Source organism: Meriones unguiculatus, chromosome 11, assembly GCF_030254825.1.
Source record: "Meriones unguiculatus strain TT.TT164.6M chromosome 11, Bangor_MerUng_6.1, whole genome shotgun sequence".
Lineage (NCBI taxonomy): Eukaryota > Metazoa > Chordata > Mammalia > Rodentia > Muridae > Meriones > Meriones unguiculatus.
In genome coordinates this window covers 33,413,738-33,440,699 of record NC_083359.1, presented here as the reverse complement: position 1 = coordinate 33,440,699, position 26,962 = coordinate 33,413,738, and the positions used below count along the sequence as shown (strand labels likewise).

Sequence of the window (26,962 nt, the reverse complement as noted above, 5' to 3'; positions counted from 1 at the left end):
CTGATAAAGAAATGTTCTTCGTGGAAACACCCATTATTTTATATGCTAACCCAAGGCATTTAATAAAAAGAAAAGATAAACCATCAAGAAAGAGCGGATCTTCGGGTTCTCCTCTACAGACACCTGTGCAAGCATTACTTGAGTGAGCTGTTAAAAATTTACAAATTCCTGGGCTTGCTTTGCCTGGAGGAAGGCGATGGCTGTGTCTTGGGTGATTTTAAAACGTATTAAAGATTAAGAAATTCTAATCTTGTTTACAACTTCCAAATATGTCCAGCTGACAGAGAGTGTACTATAGTGTGACTAGGTCTATTGTTTCAAAGGTGGGTTTGAAGGCAGATGCCCATTGGGTAAAGTGTCACAAAGTCTCAACTTCTAAACGTTTCAGCATAAAGACTGGCCTTGGCCCGGCAACAGGAAGGCATCAGGCAGTTATCTTTTCATTGGCTGTTCTTCCCAAAGTTTTCTCTTTAAATGTTTTGTTTTGTTTTTAAGTTGAAAAATATGAAAACTTCGATTAGTGAAAACAAAATAAAATTGAGTAAAATACAATAAAAAAGCAACAAGAGCCACAAAGTAATGGTGTGGTCACGTGGCTCTTACGAGGCCCAGGAAGACTTAGAGACTCCTGATTTCTCCCTGACCCGGCTATTAAGACAGCTTTTCCCCCTCAGGGGCCCTGCTCAGTGTGTGGCAGGGGAATCATTTCTGATGCCCCAGCTGAACTTCTTCCCAGCAGTTGGTCATGGAAATAGCTCTGCTCAGGACTCCAGGCGTCAGCAAAAATGTGTAGTTTCCAAATGCACTTGACATTTTTCAAGCACAACTCAATTGCTCTCAGAATTGGCCACTTGTGCCTTGGAAAGGCAAGGCAAATGAGGGGGCCCCCAAAGTGCTGTCCTCCGAGTTTGCTAACACTTCGCGGGATGGCGGAAACAAGGCTTTGATGTTTTACAAAAGAATCAAAGTGGAGACTGCACGCTTCTTTCCCTTCCAAGCAATATGGGCACTGGGGCTGGGATTCTAACACTCAGCCTGCAGGACATAGGCAGGGGGTTCAGGATGGATCAGGAAGGCGAGGCAGGAACTGCCCCTCAGCCCCTGTGCTCAGCTCTGGATCCCAAGGCTCAGTGATTTCCTAAGAGTACAGTTATCATAGTTTCACTCTAAACTGTCTGTCTTTCGGGTAAATGTCATCACTTCAAGTGAAAACAAAGCCATTTAATGAGAGCAGAGAAAGCGTACCTAGTAAGGAGCTATCCTCCTATGCGCTTCACATGACGGCCAAGACGTGGATTTGAGGAGGAATCTGCGCCGACCAGGCTTCTGCATCAAATTGGCTTAGTAAATTAAGGGCGCACGCTTTCATTTCATTTTACTTTTTTTCTGATTAAACAACCATGAGAGCTTTCAAAAGGAAGTCTAACAAATGAAAAACCCTAGCAGTAGCATCCGTGCAATAGGGGTCCGTCAATTTAGGAAGCTGTGACTTTTGATTTTACATCTCTGATGCACCAAGTGCTTGACTAATCTGCAGTGGAAGCTTCCAGAACTGGAGGCTGCTGATTTGAGGCTTCAACAAGGGATTTCTTTACAGTATTTTTTTTTTCCTGCCTCTGATCCATCACAAGTAAACGTTGTCATTAACCTCAAACTCGACCAAAGCAAGAAACAAATAAATACATAAAATCCTTTAACACCAAGTACTATTTTCCAGCAGGCAACAAACCAGTGGGGTCCTTAGAGGTGGTTTCCTGGTTTCCTGTTGGCTTGGCTTTATTCCCAGGGGGAAATCCCAGCAGGGCTTCGAAACAGAAATGTACTACACAAATAATCCTGCTGCAGCAACTCTAAAGGTCAGGCTTTCTTCCTCTCCCTTCCTCTCTCACTCTGTCTCCTGCTATCTCATCACAGTGCAGCATGAAGACTGATGATGGCCAGCCAGGATGGGCTATTCTCCACTGCTCACAAAGCCGGCTGCCCTAAGCATGCTTCTAGAATCACAGCAAAAGTCGTAAAGGGTCTCTCCTCTACCGCATGTGGAAAAGCAGCTCTGGCTACTAGGCAGGACAGGTGGCAAGCATTGTTTTCCTGAGAAAATTGGCCCCTCCCCCACCAGTAAATAAACCCATGGATATTCAGAGAAGCCGATGAAAATATTGATACACAAGCCCATTAATCCTTGAGATATTTTTAAAATCACCCAGGAGGTGGTTGGAATTTGACCAAAAACAAAACAAAACAAAACAAAACAAAAAACAGAACAAACAAAAGAAGCTAGCAAAAGGGGAAAGGCAGAAAACCAGCAGGAATGGGGCGGGGGGCTCAGTGAGCGAGGTCAGGTGTGCAATGGGTTGTGAGGTCTCCTCAGTCTCATCTGGCCTGCCATGCCCTTTGAAGCATTGGGTTTATTGTCTTTAAAGGAGTAGGTTTAATAAAGAGACAGGCCATAAAGTGTACTGTAGCATGTAAAGTTACTGTAATTAGGTTTCCAGGAGTTATAATAAAACATTTAGCTGGAGAGAGGTTAAATAACCACTATTCTTCCTGGCACCATTATTCTGTTCTTCAGTAGGGGAGTGATGGTGGTGGTCCAGGAAAAATTTGATGGGTAGGTTCCTGGGAGACAGAGGCAAGAGTCATGAGGTGTGACGCGAACGAGAAGAGACAAAGAGAGTGTGTGCAGGCTGAGACGGAAGGGGATGGGGATAGTGGAAGAGATGCAATTGGATGCTGCCCTGCACAGCTGCCAGCTGGACAGCAAGGCCAGGTGACCTCTGAGGCACTCTGTCCTTTATGAAACAAACACACAATCGAGAAATGAAGCTTCTACATTAAAAGTAGAAAACAAAGTTGTGAACTTGTGAGGGACAGCCGGGTAAATATTTGGCCAGCCCTCCCTGTACATATAAATATTCTTCACCGTTACTACTGATTTTGTTATTTTAGAAAGCAGTAAGATCAGACCAAGGAGGCAGTTGTCCTCTTACTGATCTTGCAGGCAGGTAGAGTGCTTGAACCCAGGCTTCATGTTTATCACCACATGAACTTGGGTGAGTTTGTTAATCTCTCTGGAAGGTTGGCCATGACATTATTTACTTCATGAACTTCATAGGGGGAGGGTTTATTCATGTGGCATTCTTAGCAGTAGGCTGGCTGCTGGTGAATGGTTGATACCTATGGCTATTAATGTCCCGAGGGACCGGAACTCTGTGCTATGTGTTCTTTGACACACATTCGTGACCTGGGATCATTTAAACCCTTTGTTGAAAGAATGAATTCTCATTACTACCATATGTTGCTCACCCCTCCAAGTAATTTTCTGAGGGAAAAAAAGGGGGGATTTGAGGAGATAGCTAAAGGGCTTTTCTCTTTCATTTGAGAATTTATAGTTGGATTGAAAAGTAAAGTATGGCTTTGGAAATTAAAACTTGAAAAGAATTTAAATGGCTAGTTCTTGACTTTAAACAACAACAACAAGAAACCAATGATCCAATTAATGTAATTGAAAGTCTGTTTCCTATCACAGTTTCCTCAGATTAAATGCTGATTCAGAAAAAAAATAAGTTTCGGGGTCTCCCATCTCTGAACCTTTCAGCTCATACAAGGTACCACTGTATTTGCTTGTTTCATAAACAATGGGGAAATCCTCTACTTTGTTCTCTTCGAAATTTGCAGCTGTACAAAAAATACTCACAGCTGGAATAATTAGCAGTTCAATTTATTGCCTTCCATTTTCTAAATAGAAGCCTCAACTCTTGATATTTAAATTGTGTCACACTGTGATATAACGTAGCATTTTTCATCATAAAGCGTATTTTCTTCTTCATGGAATGATTCACTATGCAGTGTGACAGGTAAGGTCTCTGGAGGTCGCTAAAGAAACCTCGTGTTTTCTGAGTGAATCCATTTCGGAGTCTTTCTGATGAAACGAGGTGTCTTCTTTTCCCCAACTCTGGTATTGTTAAATAATTTGGTGACTTTTCTTTTTTTCAAATTAATGGGTGGAAGTCCTGAAACACTCTCTCTCTCTCTCTCTCTCTCTCTCTCTCTCTCTCTAAGAAATAAACACAGAACACATGACCAAAACAAAACTTGTGACTTTTACTTCAAACTTCACCTTGAGTTCACCATACAATGGACATACAGAGACACAGCGATTTCAAATGGACTCATGTGAGTGCTCCCCAGTTGCCAGGGTGGATGAAGGAAGAACATTCCTCTTCAGACACAATTACCAAGCAGGATGACCTCTCCCATCACTACCTCACAGTCAGAGCCTTGGGGTGGACCCCTTCATCATTCTGTCATTATGTTTCCCTTACACTTTTGTCTCATTTCTCCATCTAGCTATGAAAGCCAGCTTGCTTGTTCTTTTGCTTGCTAATATCTTATATAATCCATAGTTAACATTTAAGAATGTCTAGAGTCCCATGAGTCTCACTACTAGGAATCTTAGCTAGAGTCACCCCCATATCATCCCAGGAGCCTACCCTGTTGCAGGTCTGCAGCTTGTCTCTGAAATTCCCCTGCCCTTAATTTTTCCTCTCTCCAAGCCCTCTGGTCTCCCACCCCCATTCTCCCCACACCTGAAGAGGCCACCTTCTAGGCAGACAGGACTTCTAGTGGAGGGAGGGGAACACCAACCCACCCACAAAAACTTTGACCCAAAATTTGCTCTGCTTACAAGCTGTGCAGTGTTAAAAATAGAGCAGAGATTGAGGGAATGTGCAATCAATGCCCGGGCCAACCTGAGACCCACCCCATGGGAGAGAGCCAACCTCTGATACTATTAATGATACTCTGCTATGCTTGCAGATAGGAGCCTAGCACAGGTGTCCTCTGAGAGGTTCCACCGAGTAGCAGATCAAAACAGATGCTGAGACTCAAGCCAAACATTAGGCAGAGAGTAGGGAGCCTTGTGGAAGACTGGGAAAAAGGACAGAAGAACTTTTTTAGGGCACAGGAGAACCACAAGAAGACCAACCAGGGCACAGGGGGTCTGTGGAGACTGAAACACCAACCAAAGACTGGACCCAGGCCCCCAACACATATGTAGCCAATAGGCAGTTGAGTCTTGTTATGGGTTTCCTAGTAAGGGGAGCAGGGGCTGTCTCTGATATGGACTCTGTTGCCCACTCTTTGATCAAGAGCTCCTGTTGGGGCTGCCTTGCCTGGCCTCAGTGGAAGAAGATTCGTTCAGTCAGGATGCATTTGATGCAGGGGTAAGTAGGGGGTCTCCACTTTTCTGAGGACTAGGGGAGAGGTGTAGGAGGAAGAGGAAGTGAGGGTGGAGGAGAGGAGGGAGGGGCCTATGATCTGGATGTAAAGTGATTAAAATAAAAAAAAATGTCTAGAGACAGAAGACACAAATTGTAGCTGAGTTGTTTTAGAGCCAGGCACAGCTGGACTCCAAATGCTACTGGACATGGAGTGACATTGGCAAAGGCAGCTCATCTCCGTAGCCTCATACGGCTCTGATAATTGAGAATAAGATGGAACCTACATTCCAAAGCCATGGTTGAAAAAACAAAGAAATAAACAAACAAGCAAACAAGCAACAACAACAACAAAAACATGGATCTAAACTCTGGGCCCAGAAATCTGTTTCTTGGAATAGTTTAATACATCATGCAACAGACTGGGTTCTTTTTCTTGAACAAATACAATGTCTAATTTTAAGACAACAAGTATGAAGTCAAGTCAAGCCATTATCACTGGTAACAAGCATATATCACACACTGTCATTTGATGCCATGGCAAATGAGTCTCATCCTCCTTGGGAACTGCTAATTACAGAGGCAGAGGCACTGTCCATCTTTATTTTGAGGTAATGTTCCTAACTTGATGGTCTGGAGGTCTAGAACTTGATGGGGTTATAAGTATTATGCAACCACATCTGGTTTTTGTTGTTGTTGCTGTTTTGTTTTGTTTACATGGGTTCTGAGGATCGAACTCAGAACCTCCAGCTTGCAAAGCAAGCACTTTATTGACAACGACCTCTCCAGCCTCCTCACTTATTGGTGTTTTTTTTTTTTGTTTTTTTTTTTTCTTTTTCTCTGAAATTGTTATTTTCAGCTTCTCTTGTCATTGCTGAGGTATGCCAGGCATGAGTTTGCTGACTGTTTCTATTGTGGACACCCAATGGGTTGGAAAATAGTGGGATAATGCATTTCCAAAAATTAATTTCTAAGATTCCACTTAGCGACGGTGTGGATTTTACGGCTCTGCCCTCCCTTTGTTCCACAACAGTGCAATGGTTGCACATTTTCACACATCCCTGTCTGCTAATCTCTGGTCCAGCTCCTCGTTTGTAACTGGGAACTCACAGATAATCTTCCCAGAAGTCTGTTAGAACTTTCGGTAATGCATTTGCTCCTTATCTGTCCTGTCCCTGCCCACCTGCGGAGCAGTTTATCTTCACAGGTTTGGTATCTCTGTGAACATGAAGATCTCATGGTATATTTTCTCATCTAAATCACTTTCAAAAGAATAGAATCAGGGTGGCTTTCAACTCTGGAAAGCCTCCCCCCTTCATCATGGAGAAGATCCCTTTAAGTTTCTCTTGTTTTCCTCCTCTCTATAACAAAGAGACTCCTATCCCTTTCTTTCTTTCTTTCTTTCTTTCTTTCTTTCTTTCTTTCTTTCTTTCTTTCTTTCTTTCTTTCCTTTCTTTTTATATATATATGGAACTTAAAGGATTTTGTTAAGGAGGAAGGGCTTCATTTACCACAATGCTGAAGAGGATCGTGTTGACAGTCTTCCAGAGAGTAACAGAGTGCACACACACACACACCTTTGTAATCGCTCAGATGTACTGGTATACTGTGTTGTAACCTCCCAGTTAACTGCTGTGCAGAGACCTCAAATTGTACTACTCTGAGAATGATTTGGAAGCCGACATTTTTTTTTTTTCTCTAGCTCCTTCTTGGGAAAGCCTGGAGTGACCCACAGCCATTCAATATACAGAGAGCAAGAGACCTTGGAACACTCGGTCCTAAAAGGGGTGTCTCCATCCAAATCCCTCGCTTCAGGGTTCAGGAAACCTGGCAGAAGAGGAGGTGGATAGAGTAGGAGTATAAGAGCCAGAGAAAATGGAGGACACTCAGGAAGCAGGACTCTCTAGATCAACATGAGCAAAGTTATATGAACTCACAGAGGCTGAGACGGCATACACAGGGCCTGCACGGGTCTGCGCCAGATGGGGTCCTGGGGCTGAAAGGAGAAGTGGACGTATGTCCCCCCCCCCAGAAGCTATCTCCAGTTGATAACCACTTGCAAATGAAAAGTTGGTATTTTCCAAGAGAGTGTCACTGGGTGAACCAAGTGCTCTTAAGGGTAGGCTCCATGCCCAGCAGTAGATGGGCAATAGAAAACAAACTCAGAGTCATCTTTGGAGGTTATTATCATTATTACTATATTTTTTTTTGTATTGTAGCTTTTGGTCTGGTCTTGTGTTTTATGGGATTTCTGTGTGTGCAAACATTTGTGTCTGTGTGTTTCCTGTGCATTTTACCTGGCTCTTTTACTTGCCTTGTTGTTTCGTCCCTTTAAAAAAGACATTATTATATTCTGACTATTTGTTGTAATATTTTATTATTATTTCTTAGGTGCTTGTTTGTTTTCTAAGGAGAAACAGAAAGGATGTGGACCTGGATGGGAGGGGAGGTTGGGAAGAACTGAGAAGAGTAATGGGGAGGGTAAACTGTAATCAGAATACGTTCTATGGAAAAAAAAATCTATTTTCAATAAAAGAAAAATGGGGGGGTGGGAGGCAGGGAAGGATGGGGAGAGGAAGGCAGGCAGACAAAAAGGCACTCAGACAGGCAGGCCTGGGGCAGAGGACTCATGTCCTAGCCTTGCTGTCTTGCTGTCTCTCCTGCAGGCACATTTTTAGTTCCTAGAGGGCCCATGGTGGTCCTCCAAATGTTTTCCTCTGTGATTTAAAAGCTTTAGAATCGGAGTGAAGTTAATATATTATAGAATTAACTATGACACTCTTACATGGACTGCTGAGCGGCAACTGTATATTCACAGCGTTGAATGGTGGCCAATTCTGTTTAGTTCTGAAGAGATTTCACTACTCACCTACCCCCCAAGCCCCTAAGTCCATTAAGCAGCAACCCATTATTCCTGTGTTCTCCCACAACTCACTACTGGCAATCTCTGGGTTTGCCTTTTGTCTGTAGGGCTTTTCTCATTCTTCATACTTCACAATAAATAAATCTATACATTGTGACCTTTTAGTGTCTGTTCTATTGTCCCTGGAGTAGTTTTTAAATACACACGCTCTTCTCAGTTGTAGCGTGCAACAGCTGTTGCAGTACGTAATAGAATTACATCCCTTTTGCGGGCCAAAGACTATTCCTTTGTGTAAAGCTATCACTTCTGCTTCATTCTCTCATCCACAGGTAGACATTTGGGCTATTTCTACCTTACACTGCTGTAAGTTAAGCTGCTGTGGCCTTCAGTGTAGATATTGTCTTGTAGGCTTGCCTGCAGCTTTTCTGGGGATCATCTTCAAAGAGGGCTCGCTGGGCTGAATGGCCGTTTTGCATTTCGCTTTCAGACAGAACTTCTAGCTAGTTTCTAAATATAGGAAATGACAATCTACACCGAACCTCTCATAAAGGTCAGATTGTCGGTGGCACTAGCCATTTCCCCGGTATCCTTGAATCCTACATGTGTCTTGAGCTTGCTTTCAAATCTTAATGAATTACAGAATAAGAAGCATCACCACTGAGCCAGGTTTCAGGAGGAGCAAGGGGAGCAGAATCATGTCATGCTTTACAAAATGTTTCAACACAACTCGGCTAGGTTTCACATCAGAAGACAAATTTCACTAGGAGGGCTTAGAGCGTAGCAAAGCTACCTGTGTGCGACATTTCTCCAAGGGTTTTATTATTAGCCTACACTCAGAGAACTACAACATAGACAACAGTTTTTCCACCAGACTCAAATATTGCCCAACCTGATGAAAGTCTACATGGGAATGCATTGGTTTCAAAGGTTTATGATGACATAGCAGTTATGTCCGATTTCAGATACTGAAATCACCGAGTCCTTTGGGGCCAGGGTTTGTAAACATTTTGAGCTTCGATCTTCTGTCATGAGATCAAAGAGGATCTAAGAATCACATCTTATTGGTTATAATTTGGTCAGTGAATATCTGTATATGTTACTAGGTTTTAGTAAAAGTTCCTTGATATTTGAGAAGTAATGGAGTCCGCAGAATTGAAAAAAGTACTGTAAGTCTTCACAAGTCTTTATATTTTAATGACCAAAGTTTGCCAGTACTTTATAAAAATTATTACTCTGATTATTTGACTACATGAGTTTTTCTTCTCTTTCTTCTTCCTTCTTTCCTTTCTCCCTCCCTCCCTCCCTCCCTCCCTCCCTCCCTCCCTCCCTCCCTCCCTTCCTTCCTTCCTCTCTCTCTCTCTTTCTTTGGAGTTACAATCTCATTGTTTAGATATGATTGGCCTAGAATTTCCTATCTCTATCCAGGTGGCTTTGAACTCACAGAGATCCATCTACAGAGTGCTGGGCTTAAAGGAGTGTGTTATCATGCCTGGCTTGGCCATGTATGTTTTAATTTTTCACAGTTTAAAACTTATTATATGCTATTCTTTATTTGAGAAATAAAAGTACAATGAAATTTTCTGCTTCGGAGAAGACACTAGAATCAGAAAAACAAGTTGACAACAGCAACACAAACAAACAAGACTTCCACAAAACAAATAAAAAACTACAACAAATCCATTTAGATTTAGATTCAAGTTTGCTGGGTGTGTGTATGTGTGTGTGTGTGTGGAAGAAGGGTGGGAGGGAGAAAGCAAGAAAGGGGGAAAAGGAAAGAAAGGGTTCAGAGAGGCAATAATAAAGGAAGAAGAGAAGAAAAGAGGAAAGACTATTTAGCTATAATGGTTAAACGGTTAAAAAATAGGCTGATCATTTTGTAGGATTCTTTCAGGGCTGAGAAGAAGAAATAGAACTGATTTATCTGAATCATTGTTCAACTGCTGCCATGGTTTGAATGCTCGCCCCTCTTCCAACTGATACTGAACTTATGGCACTATTACAGTATTAATATGGAGACCCTGGAGAGATGAGTGGGCCATGAGGATTTTACCTCCACGGGCAGATCAATCACCGCAAGAGTTGTTTCTTATCTTGGAAGTGGATTGCTCAAAGATAGTGAGTCCTAAGCTGTATGTCTCCCTCTCTCTTTCCCCTCTCCGTGCTACCAGCATAGCATCATGAAGCATAAAAGCTCCTTGTCAAACGGTGGCCCCTCATTCTTAAATTCTCAGCCTCCAGAACCACTACCTGGAAGCCAGTCGATTTGCATTCATTCTAACAAGTCTCAAGTATTCTGTTACGGCATTACAAATAGACTAGGACAACTGACAGCAATGTGTTCGTGTGTGCGTACGTGTGTGTGTGCATGTGTGCGCACACAAGAGTGTATTTATGTGTATACACATATGTATTTGCACTTGAAGCCCAGAGGTCAACTTCCGGAGCTGGTCCTCAGGAACTGTCCGTTTTGTTTTTATAAGACAGGGTCTCTCGCTGGGACCTGGGCTCCCAGATTAGGCTAAGCTGACTGGTGAGTGATCGCCACTGAGCACCTCCCTAGCATGGGGATTGTCAGTGGGGTAACACCACAGCTTTTTATGGGGTTGCTGGGGAGCAAGCTCTGGTCTTTGAGCTCTGGTGGCAGCAAGTCTTTTTCAGACTGAACGATTTCATCAGCCCCCAGCTACCAGTCCCAGCTACAGGGCTGGCAGGAGTGAGGGAAAAATGAAAGAAAAAGTAAAAGCTGCTACTCAGTTTTATGAATTAAAGATCGGCTTCTGAGTGCGCATGCATGTGGTGCTCTAGCATCCCAGTTAGGGTAATACTACTCACTATTTTTTTTTTAAAACTCTAACATAAAAACGGTTATCTTCCACACAGCTTATTTTTCCATTCGAATTTATATCAGACCCTTCAAGGCATAAGAAAATGCCTAAGAAAACCCATCAGCATGTTTCCCCACATTCCGTTCTATGTGGAGCATCCATAGGTATAATATTTTCTTCATATGCAGCACTCTTCATGAAATGATAGAAGAGCTCTTCAGGGATATTAATTAAGTTTTGCAGCAACCCCTGTGACACGCCTGCCTGCATCTATCTGTTAGACGCTCAGAAATTAGAAGTGTGCCATTTAAGTGTGTTTGTAGGCCAGCCACACACTCACTGACAATGCTCCAAGCAGATCCATACATTTCAGTTGTCAAGAAGAGGAAGAAAAAAAAAAAACCTGCCATTAAATAAGGCACCCAGCATTTAGCATCAATATGAAAATATGGCCGTGGCGCTTAGTACACTCTCAGGGGATCCTGAGGCATCCCCGCCACAGAGCAAGTATCAAGGAAGAGGGTGTGAAAAGGAGGCGTCTTTGAAAGCTATCTGGTTTCTTTAGTGGTGGGTTTCCCGAGACTCTGGGGCAAGGCTTCCTAAAAATTCAGGTGTCAAGGAAAACTGTCATAGAAGTTTGCCTTAAGTACCCGAAAAGCTTGTCAGTGCCATCTTGAAAATCTTGACGAAGATGCGGGTGGACATGCCGAGGCATGGTGAATTGAAAGCCATCTGACAGAAAGGTGGGATGTTAGACTAAGAGGCAGGTGCCTGCCTGAGGGCTTTTTCTTTGCAAGCCTCAGAATTAAGTAAAACCTGAAGGCAAGTCTGGTGTGTGTGTATGTGGGGTGGGGGGAACTGGTTCTGCTGAAGCCTCAAAGGTTCGCAGTTGAACTGGGGTTCTTTCTAACTCTTAGGTTTTTCCAGACGAGAGGGTTAAGCAGTTATGCGAAAAGCAATGTCTGCGTTTCGTGGTAGCAAGGTGAAGAAGTGAGAAAGCAGAGTGAGGTCAGGTCAGCAGCAAGCTTGCCGGGCACTTGCCGCCTCGGGGAGGCTGGTTAGGGCCGTGACTACTGGGTAACTGTTGGCAATATATGGGGTTCAGAGCCTGGTGACTCTGCCTGTAACCTGTGCAGCCTTTGGCATTGTTACATATTAGTTTTGCTCAAAGGCAAATATTTAGAGATATGGAGAAGATTAAATGGGGCTTACCATGTGCTTGACATTGAGTAGGCCCTCAACATAATTGTTAGCCATTGCTGTGACGGAGATACTTACTCACGAATCCCACGCATTGCCTACTTCAAACATTGCTTTCTTTTTATTTGTCCTGGCTTTATTCTTCATCTTTCCTCCCTCTCTCTCACCCCCTGTCCTCCTGCCTGCCTTTGTCAAACACGAGATTTCTGGTTAGCTTCAGGATTTCTATTACTTCTTTCCTTCCTAGGTCAATCGCACCCTTTCTTTGCACAGGAAACCTGACTGTAACACACCAGTTCCCTTACCCTACAGAGTGTGTCTGAGCCTTAGATGCGGCCTTGAAGCCTCTGTAGCATTGTCTCCTAAGACCTGGTTCATCCTATCCAAATACTGTTATTTGTTTTGTTTTTTTTGTTGTTGCTTGTTTTTTTGTTTGTTTGTTTTGTGTACTGCCCAGAGATGCCTTTTAGGTGAGACTGAGACTTTCACTCTCTAATAAAAGTGATCTCTCCATCCAGGCTTCCTTAGGCAGCCACCAGTGTGTGCCTCCACCACCCCGAAGCTCCCACAGAGCTTTGTGAGACCACATCCATCTACACCATTCCATTCCAATAGAATGCTCCTGTTCTTGCCTTTTCCCACTAGCCACAACTCACAGCAAGAGAAGGCATATGCTTTTCCTACGACTCCAGGCTTTTCTCACTATGCTTGGTCACTCACAGAACCTCCAAAATGTTGGCTGAATTAAGCCAAAGCCTTATGCACGTGTCTGGTAATGAGGTCACCGATGATAAGTGGGAAATTAAAAAAGAATCCATACTTAGCATAAAATCAGAGTTTCAGACAAAATAACTATGTAAGTTTGGCCTGAGGACATTTTATAGACCGAGCCCTCACATTGCTATGCCACAAAAGAAGCCATCTTTTTTTTTTTTTTTCTTTTAAACTGGATTCTCAAGCCCTTCCTTACAAGCTCTCCTGTAATGGCTTAAAAAAAAAAAATCACACTACCGTACCAGGAATTTCTCTTGGGGTTGCAGAAATTTGGCTAAGTCATCCCTCTAAGATATTCTTCCCTGATCCCCACTGGATAGTCAGAGGCCTGGCAGATGAGGAAAGGAGGCATATTTAAAACACTATCAAATTATAAACAAGAGGACAGGAGGCAGCAAAGGTTCATGTGTATTCTCGTCCACAGTGTGGCTCAGCCACTAGTGAGGGGTTAGTTCTCAGGGAGGACCATGAGTCAGACCCTACCTCAGTGATGCCTCCTCAAATGCTTTGTATGGAACGCAAGGAGGGGTGTCATGGCCTGGAAGTGTGGTAGAGAGCTTGTCTAGCAGGTAGGAGGCCCTAGGTTCAATTTGTCCCAATAACCCTACCCCAACTCCCCAAAAGATCATAGAGGAGGAAGGTGTATTCCTTCCGAATAAAATTCTATCCTTTCTTTTATAAATCCTTCTTATTTTAAGCCCATCAGAGAAATGCAGTTCATTAAAGAGAGATTGTAACATCTGAATTGAGATGGGCACAATTTGGCACTGTCTATGGAACTTCCAAATGCATATTATATATACCCTTTGATCTAGCAATTTCACTTCCTGGAATTTAACTTTTGAACATAATCACGTAAGTATGCAAAGAAAGGTACATATACAGGACTCTTCATTGTAGTTCTGTTTGTAATAGCACAAATCGGAAAGCAATCCAAGTGTCCATCAGGAAGACATTGGTTAAATAAATTATGGCATTATGGGATATTACAGAGGCCTTAAAAAAAGGAATGAAGTAGGTCTACATGAAATTACCCGAAAAGATTTCCACAATATCTCATTAACTTAAAATGAAACTTACTAAGTGAAATGTATATGGTTCCATTTCTATTAAAATATATGCCTAGACATCCATAAACATTTTTGGAAGCTTGAAATAATACACCTTCAAGTGGTATTTTCTCGGAAATAGATATTGAGAAATAGAGATTACTCCTATGCACTTCCTATCTTTCCAATAATTGAATACTTCTTTTTTTTTTAACTAAAAGAGTATCTACACTTTGTAATAAAAGAAACCTGAAAATTTGTTGTGATCATGCTTTCATTTTTTTTCTTTAAATCTTTAAATTTTTTTTCTTTAAATAGGAACCTAAGTCCACCACACTGTAGGAAATAGTGAAGGGCTATGGGGGAGAGCTCCATTTTTATTTCCATCTTCATCTTACCTACATCCACACCCTCATCTTTATCCCTATATTTTTAATCAATTCTTATCTCCGACCCCATTCCTGTACTCATCCCAGTTCTCTTCCAAAACTTCATCCTATTACCATTCCCACCCTCTTCTCCCTCTTCATCCCATCTCCAATCCCATCCCCATTCTACTTCTGTTCTAATCTCCTTCTCCATTCCCCTTTAGCTTTGAAATAATCTGTTGCCTTTAGCTTGACCAACTTTACCCTTTCTCCTGAATGGAACAACATATAATTTTGGAGATGTACCCAAGGAGGACCTCATTTTAGGATTTTTTTTTTTTTTTTTTTTTTTTTTGTAAATGCAAGGGGAGGATTGAGACCCAAGTAACTCAGACACATACCGAGGGGGACCTTCCTATCTTTTGCCCACCTTTGTTAGCACCACCACACACACTATTTCCTTGAAATTCTTGGAGCGATTACATGTGCTCGCTATCTTCCCCCTACTAAGCTTAGCCTAACCTTGTATAGTAGTTCTGAATTAATCTGCAGTGCTGTGCTAACTGAGGAACGCCACTGGCAACACAGGCCATGCTGCATTTTATGACATGAGTTTTTAATCTAATGAAACATCCAACTATTTTGATATTGCATCTATTATGATTCATTAGGGAGCTGATTGGATTCTGCAAAACACCCTACTCAAGAGCAGGATCAAACGCGTTACCAAGAACAGCGTGAGCGTGAGGTACGGAGTTCAATGGTTTCCATTCATGGCTTTGTTAATAAACAAAACCAAAAAATTCTTCAAAGTAATTCCACTTCCCATAGGTAAAACCACTTCTCCTGCCATTTCCAAGAGGTGGGAAATGAATATTTTGAGTTAACTCTCTCATCATGAGCCCTCATAAAGAGCACTGGTTAGTAAGACAAAGAGTGAGCATGTTTTAATTAGAAAATGTGGAATCTAAGCACTTTTGCAGGAAAGACAGGGTAGCTTAAAAGAGACATCAGGAGACTAATAAAAGTTAAAATGCATTAAGTAGCCAGAGCGAACTCAAAGGTAAAGTCATGGGACGTTTGAGAAGTGAACCGGAGAGGGTGATGAATCAGAAGTAGGAGGGAGGGAGTCAGTCAGTCAGTCAGTGGAACTCACTCTTTCTCTTCCACTGAACTCGGTTGCAAACCTCCTTCTGTGCCTACGCAAGTGAGACAACTCAGTGCCCTGAAATTCCTCCGCCTCCTACCCTGGCCACTACACTCGCTCCCCAGAGGAGAAGGTAATTGCGCTCAGGCTTGGTAGGAGAGAATTAGCACTGAGTTTGATTTGGGTTGATCTGGAGTTTTTGGCTGCCACCCCTTTCTTTTACACCTGCTTCCTGGTGTGATGTTTGCCTATGGGTTATGTGCTACCCTTTGTGGTGAGCCATCTTGGAAACTGACTTCCAGGCTAGTTTAGCTTACAGGATGAGACCGTTGTCACAAACAGACAAGCAAAAACCAAAGCCTAGGAAGAAGGGCATCTTTTCAATGAGGTTTCTAAACTGTAAGTATATAGCTCACAGGGCCTGTAGTGATGCCAGAAACAGAGAAAAGCCAAGCTGCAATGGACGTCTAATGTCCAAGTGTGAGTACTTGAGCCCAAGTCTGCCAAGGGCTTTGTCTCTTTTTCCCAGGCTTTTCACTTTACATTTCATTTGCCTGATATGCTGACAGGAGACAAGGACATCTGCTCTGTGGAGCTTTGTCTCAGGCAACTGATGTAAAGCACCTAAGCCAGTGCTCAGCACAAATGAGACATTTCAGACAGAGCCTCCTGTGCCCTTAGCGTGTGTGTTCCCAGGTACGGTAAGGAGTCACTGAGCTGATGGGAAATGAAAAAAGCATTACAAGAACTTAGCAAGATTTTTGATATAATCATTCAAGTCATTTAATAAATTATATTTATGCACACACGATTAAAGTATTGATGAAAGAAACTTGGGGAGGGTGTTTGCTCCTTTGTAATTAGTTACCACGAGCTAGAAAAAAAAAATCCTATAATCTATTTAAAAATACCTAACAAGTTCAAGGGCCAACCTTTGTGTTTAGCACTGGTCTGGCTTCTGAAAGTGAATAATTCACAAAGAGGACTGAGGGATGAACTCAGTGGGCTTGGAGGCAGTGAAGCCACGCGAGGAGAGTTTTTCTAAACACACCCACACGCAGCTCCAGTTGGGCGTGATGGGCTAGTGCCTGATGATGGATTGCAATCCTAAGGACACAAGATCCCAACTCACACAGGTAAGTGAAGCTATGGCCAATAAATCAAAGGAACCCTCAAAAACGTGGCAGAGCCCATTTCCCTTGCCTGGGAGAACCACAGATTGCCTTATCTGACTTCTGTGAGGAGAAAAGCATCACGAGGAAGTCAGAATTACAACAAACAAAACAAAACAAAACAAAAACCCTCATGCTTCCACAAGCTTCTCTCCATCGGAGATAAAACATCCCAGGGGAAGACTTCAGGAAATACCCCAAGGGAGTGACAGTTGATATTAGCTGAATGGGTGAAAGAGCACAGAGGGAGATGGAAATACTTGGTTTCTTTAAACTGCGAACTTAACCAAAGAGTCTTCAGCATTTACAGACTGGGGGCAGAGCCTTGCTCTTCCAAGGCACGACCACGAGGTGGCCTCCATCCTTAATTGGGTCCCCAAGGCATGTGCTGTGGAGGGATGAATTTTTATAAAAAGTCCTTTGTACCTGGAGGCTTAACTCTGGCGACTTGCAAGCAAGAAGTTCAAGTCTTCAAAGCTTTAATCAACTTAGCACTTTTTAATTTTACAGAAGGGGCTGAATCGTAAAGAGACAGCTTCTTCTTGGATACCCCTGCCTTCAACGTTTGCAAAGAGAAAGTAGGCTAGAGAGGTCCTGAGTAAGATGTAATGCTTGCGCCTTTCCTAATGCACCTTGTAATTTGCACGCATGCCACAACACCTTATTTATTTTCTTATTAATGGGTCTGAGTGTGTTTAACACCACAAGCCATAAATTGCAGAGCAGTGGATTAGATGAGGTCCTCTTTATTTTCCTGCTGATTGTCAGAAAGCAATACGGGGTATGAGGTGCTCCCCCCACCCCACCCCCCCTTTACAACTGGCTTTCTCTCTACCCTCCCCTCTCACCTTTAAGCAGTCCCCTTGCTCCCATCAGATGAAGGTGGGGTGAACAAGAAAGACAGAGCCTGGCTTCTCACTGGTGAGCTTGCCTATTGAGCAGCTCTGTTATGGAGATTAATAAGCTGCCAGTTTCCAAGGAAGACTAACAAAACAGCAAAATTAAAGTGCAGTGCGACGTGAAAGGCTGCTGGTGGCCAGGCAGGAGCGCGGTGTCAAAAAGGCAAGGTAAAGCTATAAAATAAGGCTGAGCTTGAAAGGCTAACCTAAAGGTCTCATTAATTTCCATGTTGCCTCTGATGAGAATTTAGAGGGGCGTAATGTTTAGCAATATGGAGAATCAAGCCGCCTATTGATTTGAAAAGCGCTTCAATGCATTTGGTTCACTCGGAATGAATTCTACTTTTAAACCTTACTTGAAAACATTAGGGAGAAAAAAAAGGGGGGGGGGGAAGAAAAGCAAACAGGTTACCTTGGTTTAATATTCTCAAGATCAAGCACGTCAGTGACACTGTCAGAAAATTAATCCTTCGGTAGAAAAATCAATCTGAGAACAAGTCTGGAATGGTTTTTGGGCTCAGCATGGTGAGATGTTTCAACAATCTGTCTGCTTCTCTTTGAAAACCTTATTTACTAAAAGCTCTTGCACCCCGGTTCCCAGATTTGCACTACTAACAAAACACCCAAGATAGGCCAGGATGACTTTGTCTTAAGGCCAAAAAAAAACAAAAAAAAAAACCAAAAAAAAACAAAAAACAAAAACAAAGTATGGATTTTTTCTGATACTAGAATTAAGACTCCCTGAATGCCATTTATCAAGCACAGTGTGTTCAGCTCTTCACCAGAGTCCCAGCCAGGGCTCCTCGCTAAGAGGACCACGGTGATGCTCCCAGGCTGGCCAAGTGAACAGCTCTGGTACCTGTAGCTGAGTAGATGTTTGCTATCCATACGGTGAAGGTCTCCTTGGAATTAAAATCATTAGAAATCGCGACGCTAGCACAGAGAGTAGAGCAGTTCTTGGAACTGAGCTTTCCTGAAGCCCATGCTGCTGCTGTCATGAAGGTGTAAGGGGACCTCAGGTTCACCGTGCCAAGTTGTTACTAGTTTCTTGTGTTGACAAAATCATAAAGATACTTTAGGTGACTCCGGTAGAAAGGAAGCTGAGATGAATTACCATTCGGAAAAGTTTTATTCAAAGAGATGCAACAGCATCAAGCCACAGGCAACAATGATGGGGCCCTGAAAGGAGAGACAGAGCCTTCACTTAAAGAGGACAAAGGGCGTTAGTGAGCTAGCTTACTTAGTGCCAGGAGTCACAATCGGGAAGACACTAGATAAAAGGAAAGTTTGAATTCAAAGTTGTCTTGGCCCTGGGTATCAGATGGAGCAGGGCTTGCAGCTGCAACGGACGAAGCGAATTCTACTCTTTGTCAGGGTGTGACGTCACAGATGTATTGCTTATCAGCTCTTCTGGGAGATAGAGAAACCTAATTTCCCAAGATGCAGCAAAGAGCTCCTTACATCACACCCAGCTTCTGATTTTGACATCCACTCAGTCTATATCCAATCATATCCATAGCTCATTTTTCATCTTATGTCACTCGCGATGCATCGATTTCAACATCTCCTTGGATAAAGTAAATTAATTTTCTCTTTTCCATTAGGATAAGTCTAGTTTCCATTCTCCATCTTGTCTAGTTCAAAACAACATGGTGGTTTAGAACGTGGCATTTGGGGTCAGGTAGACACAAGCACAAACCCCAGCTTTTCCATTTGCTGTTGGCTGATATGTAATATTTTGAGTTCTGGATCTTATTAATTCAATCATCCACCCATTCATTCAATCCAGCAGTATCTACAAGTAACCCAGGATGGCCTCACACTTATAATCTTTCGGTCCCACCTACTCCAGTGCTCCCTTCATTTCAAATAGGAATAGTAACATGCAGGCTTAAGCAATCAAATGGCATATGTGTAAAGCTAAGTGGCAAGAAAGAAATTTCTGAAAAAGAACATCAGGACCTATATGATTCTGTAGAATAAATTTAACATACTTTATAAAAGGGAGGCAATTACCGCGATCTCTGAATAATACACCAGCCAAGATGGTATTTGTAAATGGATGATTTTGTGGTACTGAAAGTTCCAAGTGGTTGAGCAGTAGTATTAATATCTGTACATAATTCTCTTGATTTCATGAAGTTCTGCATTCCACCACAAACTGTGCTCCTCATTTAGTAAATGATAGTCGTGATGCACGGAGCCTCTAAGTCAGAACACTGACTCCTGCACCTGAGCAAGAGCTCATCACCAATTCCACCTGGGACTCCTCCTCCTACCTATGGCCTTCATGGTGGACCCCTCAGCAAAGGCACTGGCTTTCCCCTCAGCAATGGTGGTTTTCTCCCAATTGAACCTGTAGTCGAGGGTATCTTTGGATTTTATTCTCTTGCTTAAATCATCTCAGCAACTTTTCATTTTACCGTGGGGGAATGTCCCCAATCTTTATCATTGTCCAAAGTCCTGTTCATCATGTCCTTGCCTGCTTTTCCAGCTTGCAGTCTTTACCTGGCACTCCAGTGTTTCCCTCTCACTTTATTTCCTCCCTCTCTCCTCCGCTCCTTCTCTCCATCTCCTCCTCTCCTGTGTGTGTGTGTGTGTGTGTGTGTGTGTCCCTTGTTTTGGAACATGGTTTCCTTCACTGCTGTGTAAGATGGTTTAACTGGCCCAAGAGCTTCTAGAGCTTTCTTGTCCCCACTTCCAGTTTCCCACAGGCATGCTGAGATTACAGATGCTTGCGACTAAGCCTGGTATAGTGGGTTCCGGGGATCAGGTGTCTGGCTTGTACAGTTAATGCTTTTACCCATAAGCCAATCTCCCTAGCCCTAGAACTCTCTGTAAGCCTTACAGATGCCCATTTGTTATGGGTCTGACTTCTCTTTACCTCTCATAGCACTTGCCACTTTCACGATGGAAGAGACATTCGTTTATTCATTTGTTGGTTCTGTTTTATCCTGTCTAGCATTTCTGTAAGGCAAAGCTTACTCTCTCTCTCTCTCTCTCTCTCTCTCTCTCTCTCTCTCTCTCTCTCTCTCTGTGTGTTTGAGTTTTCAGTGGCTGGCACATAGTAGGCCTTCTCGTAAGTGTTTCTAGAATGAATACTAGGTGGCCATCTTGTAAAGCAACTTGCAAACTTGTTTATAACTTGATGATGTGAATGATTAAAATCAGGGTTTCCGAGGTTTCAGAATCTGGGAAGATTTACCCTGCTTAGGGATTCTCCTCGGTCACCTGCTACACAGACAGATTTGGAGAAGCTCATTTCAGCAAAGCACTGAGGGGAAGTGGAATTCTGCTGCTGAGACTCTGCTACTGTTTTAGACAAAAGCAGCTGACTTGTGACACTTCTTAGGAAGATTCCTGACCTTGTCTCTCTCCAGAGAAGGAATAGACGACAGGTGAGAGGCAGAAGCATGTGGGGACTGTGCAGGAGGAAGGTGGAGGGTGGTGATTTATTGTCCAGGCTGCTTATACTGAGGCTTTTCTGTCACGTGCTTGGGTTTTGTGGCTACATGGCATTGGGGGTGTGATCCACTTGGTTGAATGCTTGCTTATTATAGCTCACACATAAACTGACTTCAGTAGTGCCCTAATGGAACTAACATTTCTATAGGGCACTCTTTCTGCGATTTCTACGTGTTCAGCTCTAGATTTAGGCAGCTCTCCTTACTCTTTCTGGTGTGTGTGTGTGTGTGTGTGTGTGTGTGTGTGTGTGCGTGTGTAAGCCAGCCATTGATGCTGAGTATCTCCCTCAATCACTCTCTACCTCATTTTTTGAGGCAGGGTCTCTCACTGAACTTGGAGTTCATGACTATGGCCTGACTAGTTGGCCATTGAGCTCCAGGGATCCGTCAGTCTCTCTTTCTCCAGTGCCAGAATTATGAGCACCCACTGCTAGTCTTGGCTCTTACATGAACTCAGGTCTTCATGCTTGCATAGCAAACCCTTTACTGACTGAGCCATCTCCCTAGCCACGTCCTATATTTCTGTGGCCTTTGCAAGCAGCACTTCCAATTATTTAGGTTGAAAGAAAAAGAAAAAGAAAAATACTAGATGGTTTCCGGAGCATTTTTTTTATAGCCTTCTTTATGTCTGGTAGGGGCATCAATACACAATTCTGAGTAAGAGGCAAGAACCTGTTTCCACAGGTTTAAAAGTAATGCTGGGGTTTGGCTGAGCCTCTCTGGGGATGGCAGGATCCCTGTTCGTTTCCTCTAAAGTAGGAGCTCTTCCATCACTCCCAGAAGTTGGAATGACTGGGGTGGGGGGGAGGTCATGAAGCTGTTAGTAAATTTCCACTTCGTGTTCTCAATTCGTGACTACCTCACAGTCAGCCTCCAGAACACCTCACCTTCAATGGTTCTTTCTCTGGGACATGATTAACTGAGTCTTATTTAGTATCAAAGAGGTGTGGTGAACACACGTGTGATATCATACCAACACCTGTGACATCACACCCCTACCAAGAACTCTCTTACCTGCTATCATACTCCCCATGGGGAAGAAAACACTGCTTCCTAAATCGCACTGTTTTAGCATGTGGGTGAGTAAGTTTGTTTAGTTCTCAGTTGCTATGACATTATAAAAAATGGTGGCCATGAGAGCAAATAATACACAACCGGGCTTGGATTTTCTCTATTTTTCTACTTGGTAGACCCTTACTTATACCTCAAAATGCAAGTCTAAGGGGTTTTCATCTGTGAAACTTTTTGTGATAAGTACTGTGACTTTCATACTCTAATTATCTATTTTTATATGTACTATATTATGTGTAATATATATATATGTATATATAGTGCTTTCTACTTATGTGTTTAACCCCTTCTTTGGGTTGTGTGAGAGTTTAGAGAGGAGTGTGTTCATTTTATTCATGACCTACCCAGTATCTAACATTGTTCTTGAGAATCCAACACCTATCTGATAACCAAAGGGAAATTTAACATTGCTTTAAATAGATTTGGTGTTTTTTTTTTTTTAACTTCCTTCTCCTTTCCTTTTATAAAAGTTGAGCCAATAAAACCACAGTTCTGTTGAAATTACATGCTATGCTGATTCATGTTATTTATTTAATTTTATGTGGGTATTTGTGTGCACATGTGTGCATTTTTGTGTGTTTGTGTATATGTGCATATGCATGTGCTTGTTTAGCTGTGAGTGGAGGCCAGAGGTTGATGCTGGGCAGTTTTTCTTTTTAAAAATTTATTTATTATTTATTACAACTTATTCACTGTACCCCAGCTGTAGCCCCCTCATCTCCTCCCAATCTCACCCTCCCTCCTTCTTCTCCCTGTACGTCCCTCCCCTAGTCTACTGATAGGGGAGGTCCTCCTCCCCTTTTATCTGACCCTAGAGTATCAGGTCTCATAAGGACTGGCTGTATGGTCTTCCTCTGTGGCCTGGCAAGGCTGCACACCCTCAGGGGTTGGTGATCAAAGAGCCAGTCCCTGAGTTCATGTCAGAGATAGTCCCTGTTCCCATTACTAGGGAACCCACTTGGAAAATGAGCAGTCAATGGGCTTCCTTTGAACAGGTGGTCTAGGTCCTCTCCATGCATGGTCCTTGGTTGGAGTATCAGTCTCTGCAGGGTCCCATAATCTCAGGGTTTTTGGCTCTGTTTTTCTATGGGCAGTTTTCTCAACTGCCTTTCACCTTAGCTTTTGAGGCCTGGAATGCACTATCAACTAAGCGGGCTAGTCAGCGAGTTTCAAGGATCCTTCAGCCTCCTCCATTCCTACCCTCAGTGCTGAGGCTGTAGATAAGCACTACCATGCCTGGCTTTTGCATGAGCCCAGGGGATCCAAACTTAGGCTCTCATGCTTTTGCAGTAAGCGCTTTACTGACTCGTCAGAGCCATCTCCCTAGTCTGTGTGTGTTTATTTCAGTCTGAAGGATTGGACTCAGAGTCTTACTTCTATAAGGTTAGTCCTCAAAATCTGAGCTACACTCCCCTGCCATAATAAAATAGATTCCAAAAGTGCTGTGGATACAGGCTAAAGTTTTCATGTGCTAGTCTACTGTACATTCAAGTTCTCTCCACTCAGACCTGTGAAGGCTGGATTTGGCTTGATTTCTGGGAGTCACCCCAGTCCCAGGCCAGACACTCTCATTCTCTAGTCCTTGGATCTTCAATATACTGATCAAAGAACATCTGGGAACTGCTCTCACTTGTCTTTTCTTTCAGATAGACTTCAAGGTTTTGGAGAGCCTGTCTAAGTGCAGAGTTCGTCTTTGACTTGCCTTTTCCAAGCACATCACTGAAGACTACCCGTCCTTGGAGAAATGCTACTTGTACAAGGGCTCCACAGAAGCACTCTAGAGAGTGCAGAACAGGTTCTGAGAGAGATCACCTCAAGACAGTGGCAAGTGACCTAGTGCTTTTGTGGGTCCTTTTGACCATATGCTTAGCACTGGGGCATTTTTTTTAGAAGTGGTTCTTCAAAATAAGCCTCCTGGGAAACCAACCAATTTCATCCACAGCTAGAAGACTAGAAAGTCTCCTCCAGTTTGGTTGACCAGTAGCTTCTGGCATGGCTATGGGGAGAGTGCTGCATTATTGCACATGTTAACAATTATCTATTTTGTATAATTCATAGAGGTAATTTTTTTTACTGCCTTGACATCTTTTAAGCTTTAGAGATTAGGGTTGTAGGCATAGATAAAAAGAATGTGTTAACAGTCAAAAAATAAAATTAAAGTTTAGTGTGCATACAGTAGCAAGGGCATGCTGTATGCTGATGCTCAAGATCTCACTTTTTAAAATTTAAAGAAGGCATAGATGAGCAGCCACTCCAAATGCTACTGCTTTCTAAATTGCTTCCAGCCACGTGCAGAAAATCTACGGGCCATTCCCAGGAACACTGCAGATTGTTTTTCTTCTTCAAACCCAAATTTATTAAAGTTTAAAACTGACTTGCGAATTTTCTGAAGGATCCACACAAATGGACGCCTCTGTGGCTCTTTCAGAGAAGCAAACAACTGGAGCTCACAAACCAAGACCATGTCTAGGGGCGGAGCCCCAGGTTCTGCAGTATCAGACCAATCATGGCCTTCCCTGTCAATTGCAGTCTTGTCTGCCACACTGTGTCCCCAGGGTCTTCTTTCTGAGGCATGCATGGTTTTTAAGAAGACCAGAAGTGAAAGTGGGTAAAGGACAGAAGCACAGAAAAGCAAAACAAAGCCAGACCTGGGAATAATTTCCAGATCCTTCCTTCCTAACACAAGTGCCTCCCCGTTTTGCTGTTTGTTTTTTTTTCCACATCCCCGTTTGCCCCAGAGCCATCAAGCTGTTAGTGTGTACAGGAGGGAGTAAAGTGGGCCAGCAGGTTGGCTGAAATATAAATTAAAATTAGACTTCTGTCAGTCTGGAATCGGGGATTGTTTTCAAGGTCTCCCCAAACACTTAATTTCAAATGAGTCTTCATTTATTACTTCAAGAAAGGCCAAATGCATAATTTATCAGCAGCATTCAGTCAATATACCCTTATAAGCATGTTTCCCATGAGCCTTTGAGTAAAAATATGTTATGCTAATTCTATTAGTTGGGTACACAAGAGCTGTCTAAGAAAGTAAACAAGCATTAAAAGGAGGCACATGTGAACAAAGAAATACTGATCAACCTACTGTCCAGGGTCAAATTACCAAGGGATAAGGAGGTGTCAAGCTTGTCTCCTCATGCTGCCTCTCCAACCGGAACCCAGAGCCACCCAGAGCCCCGCGACTCAGGTGACTTAGAGTGGGAACAGGGACTTACCGAGTCTCTAACGGCACGTTGCTGTTCAGCACCCAGCTGTCCTGAAGCTGAACGGACTCCGGCGTGGTGGCCAGGTCATTGGGTGCTGGAGCCGGGGCGTGGATTTGGCTCCGCCGATTGGTCAGCGAGTTCCTGTTGAGGGAGTTGGCGGAAGAGTGGTGATGGGACAGCGTGTGGTTATGAGGGGGTGGCAGAGGGGGCCTCAGAGTTGACTGGCTGTGGTGGTTCGGAGGGCCTGGAAGAGAGGAAGGAGAAACAGCTGTCAGTACCTGTAAGATTCCAGCCTCAGGAACTCTGCACCTGAGAGGTGGGCTTTGCAGCCGGAGTCCGAATGCCTATAGTGACTGAAATCCACAAACCAGAGATTTCAGGTGGGGCTGCATAGAACACCCCAGTGTTATTCGTTGCAGATGAGTACTGTGCTTTAATTCATGCTTATTAATATGCATCAGTTAGAGAGCAGAGGGGATTGAGGTTAGAAAAGCCAAGGGGACAAGGGATGAATGGCCACCTGAGTTAGCTGATGTTGTAATAGAAGAGATAACACACTCAAGGCTGATTCTGGTTGTGACAAGTTTTCATCCTGGGAAAATGGAAAGACTTATGTTCTCTAAAGCAAGCCACAAACAACCTAGCTGTTCTTGTAGAAGTAGAAGATACAATCATGGTTATGAGAGGCTGTACAGGAGGGAGACAGGGAGAATTTGGACAGGGGGCACAGGCAGTTACGTAGGAGGGCCAATATCTGGGGTTCTTCCGCAACTTCAAGTGGTTATAGCCAACAGTAAAGCATATTCCCACTAAAGGGATGTCTCTTGAACATTTCGTTACAGAGAAATGCTGTGTTTCAGGTGGCAGGTATGCTAACTACCTGGATTTGATTATCACAGTACATTACATTGTATCCCATAAATCTGTGCAATTATTGTGTGTCAATCAAAAATGGTTACTGGGCCAGGGAGACAGCTGAGTGGGTGAAGTATTCACTGTGTAAGCATAAGGATCTGGATTCAGATTTCCCGAACATATGCAAAGCCAGACACAATGGTGCTCATCTACAGGCGCAGCCCTTCTATGGAGAGATGGGAGGCAGCGAAAAGAGAATTCCCAGAAACTCTCAGGGCAGCTGGCCGAGCCTATAGAGTGGCAAACATCAAAAGACACTGTCTCAAATGAGGTGGATGGTGAGTACTGATAACTGAGGCATGGAACACACACACACACACACACACACACACACACACACACACACAGACGGGGGGGGGCGGGGGCTTGCATTTACAGCTGCATTTCCATCATGGTAGTGACCAGGCAGGAAATGAAGCATTCCAGTTGCTGACCGGGCTGAACCGTTGTGGGCAGGAAGTATTCTTCAGAGGATCAAGGTCAGTGCTACCGTGAGGTAAAAGCAAACATGTCTCCTAGTTCTGTAGGGGTCACTGAGGATCTGTACTTTTGGAGGAAGTTTTCTGGGTTCTTGAGAAGTTGACAAGTCAAAATAAATGAATAGACAGATAGAAAAATAAATAAATAGGTAGGAAGACATATATATGCCTGCGTATACATTTGTTTAAAATGAGAGTCTGCGAGCCCTCTCTGAGAGCTGATCTCCATCAAGAGCTAAGTTCTGTGGACAGAGTCTGCTGAAGGTCAAGGGTCGATATTTTAAAATCACAATCCTTGCTTCAAATCACAT

General features: G+C 43.2%; 1 protein-coding gene across 15 annotated transcripts in view; it reads right to left on the bottom strand.

Moving 5' to 3' along the window:
• Positions 1-26,962, bottom strand: part of Tenm2 (teneurin transmembrane protein 2) — a 1,501,569-nt gene that overhangs the window by 262,661 nt on the left and 1,211,946 nt on the right. For all 15 annotated transcript variants that reach the window (XM_060363849.1, XM_060363848.1, XM_060363851.1 and 12 more), the window contains one exon: positions 25,267-25,501. In XM_060363849.1, coding sequence (XP_060219832.1) covers positions 25,267-25,501 — 235 coding nt within the window. The remainder of the gene's footprint in view (positions 1-25,266; positions 25,502-26,962) is intronic.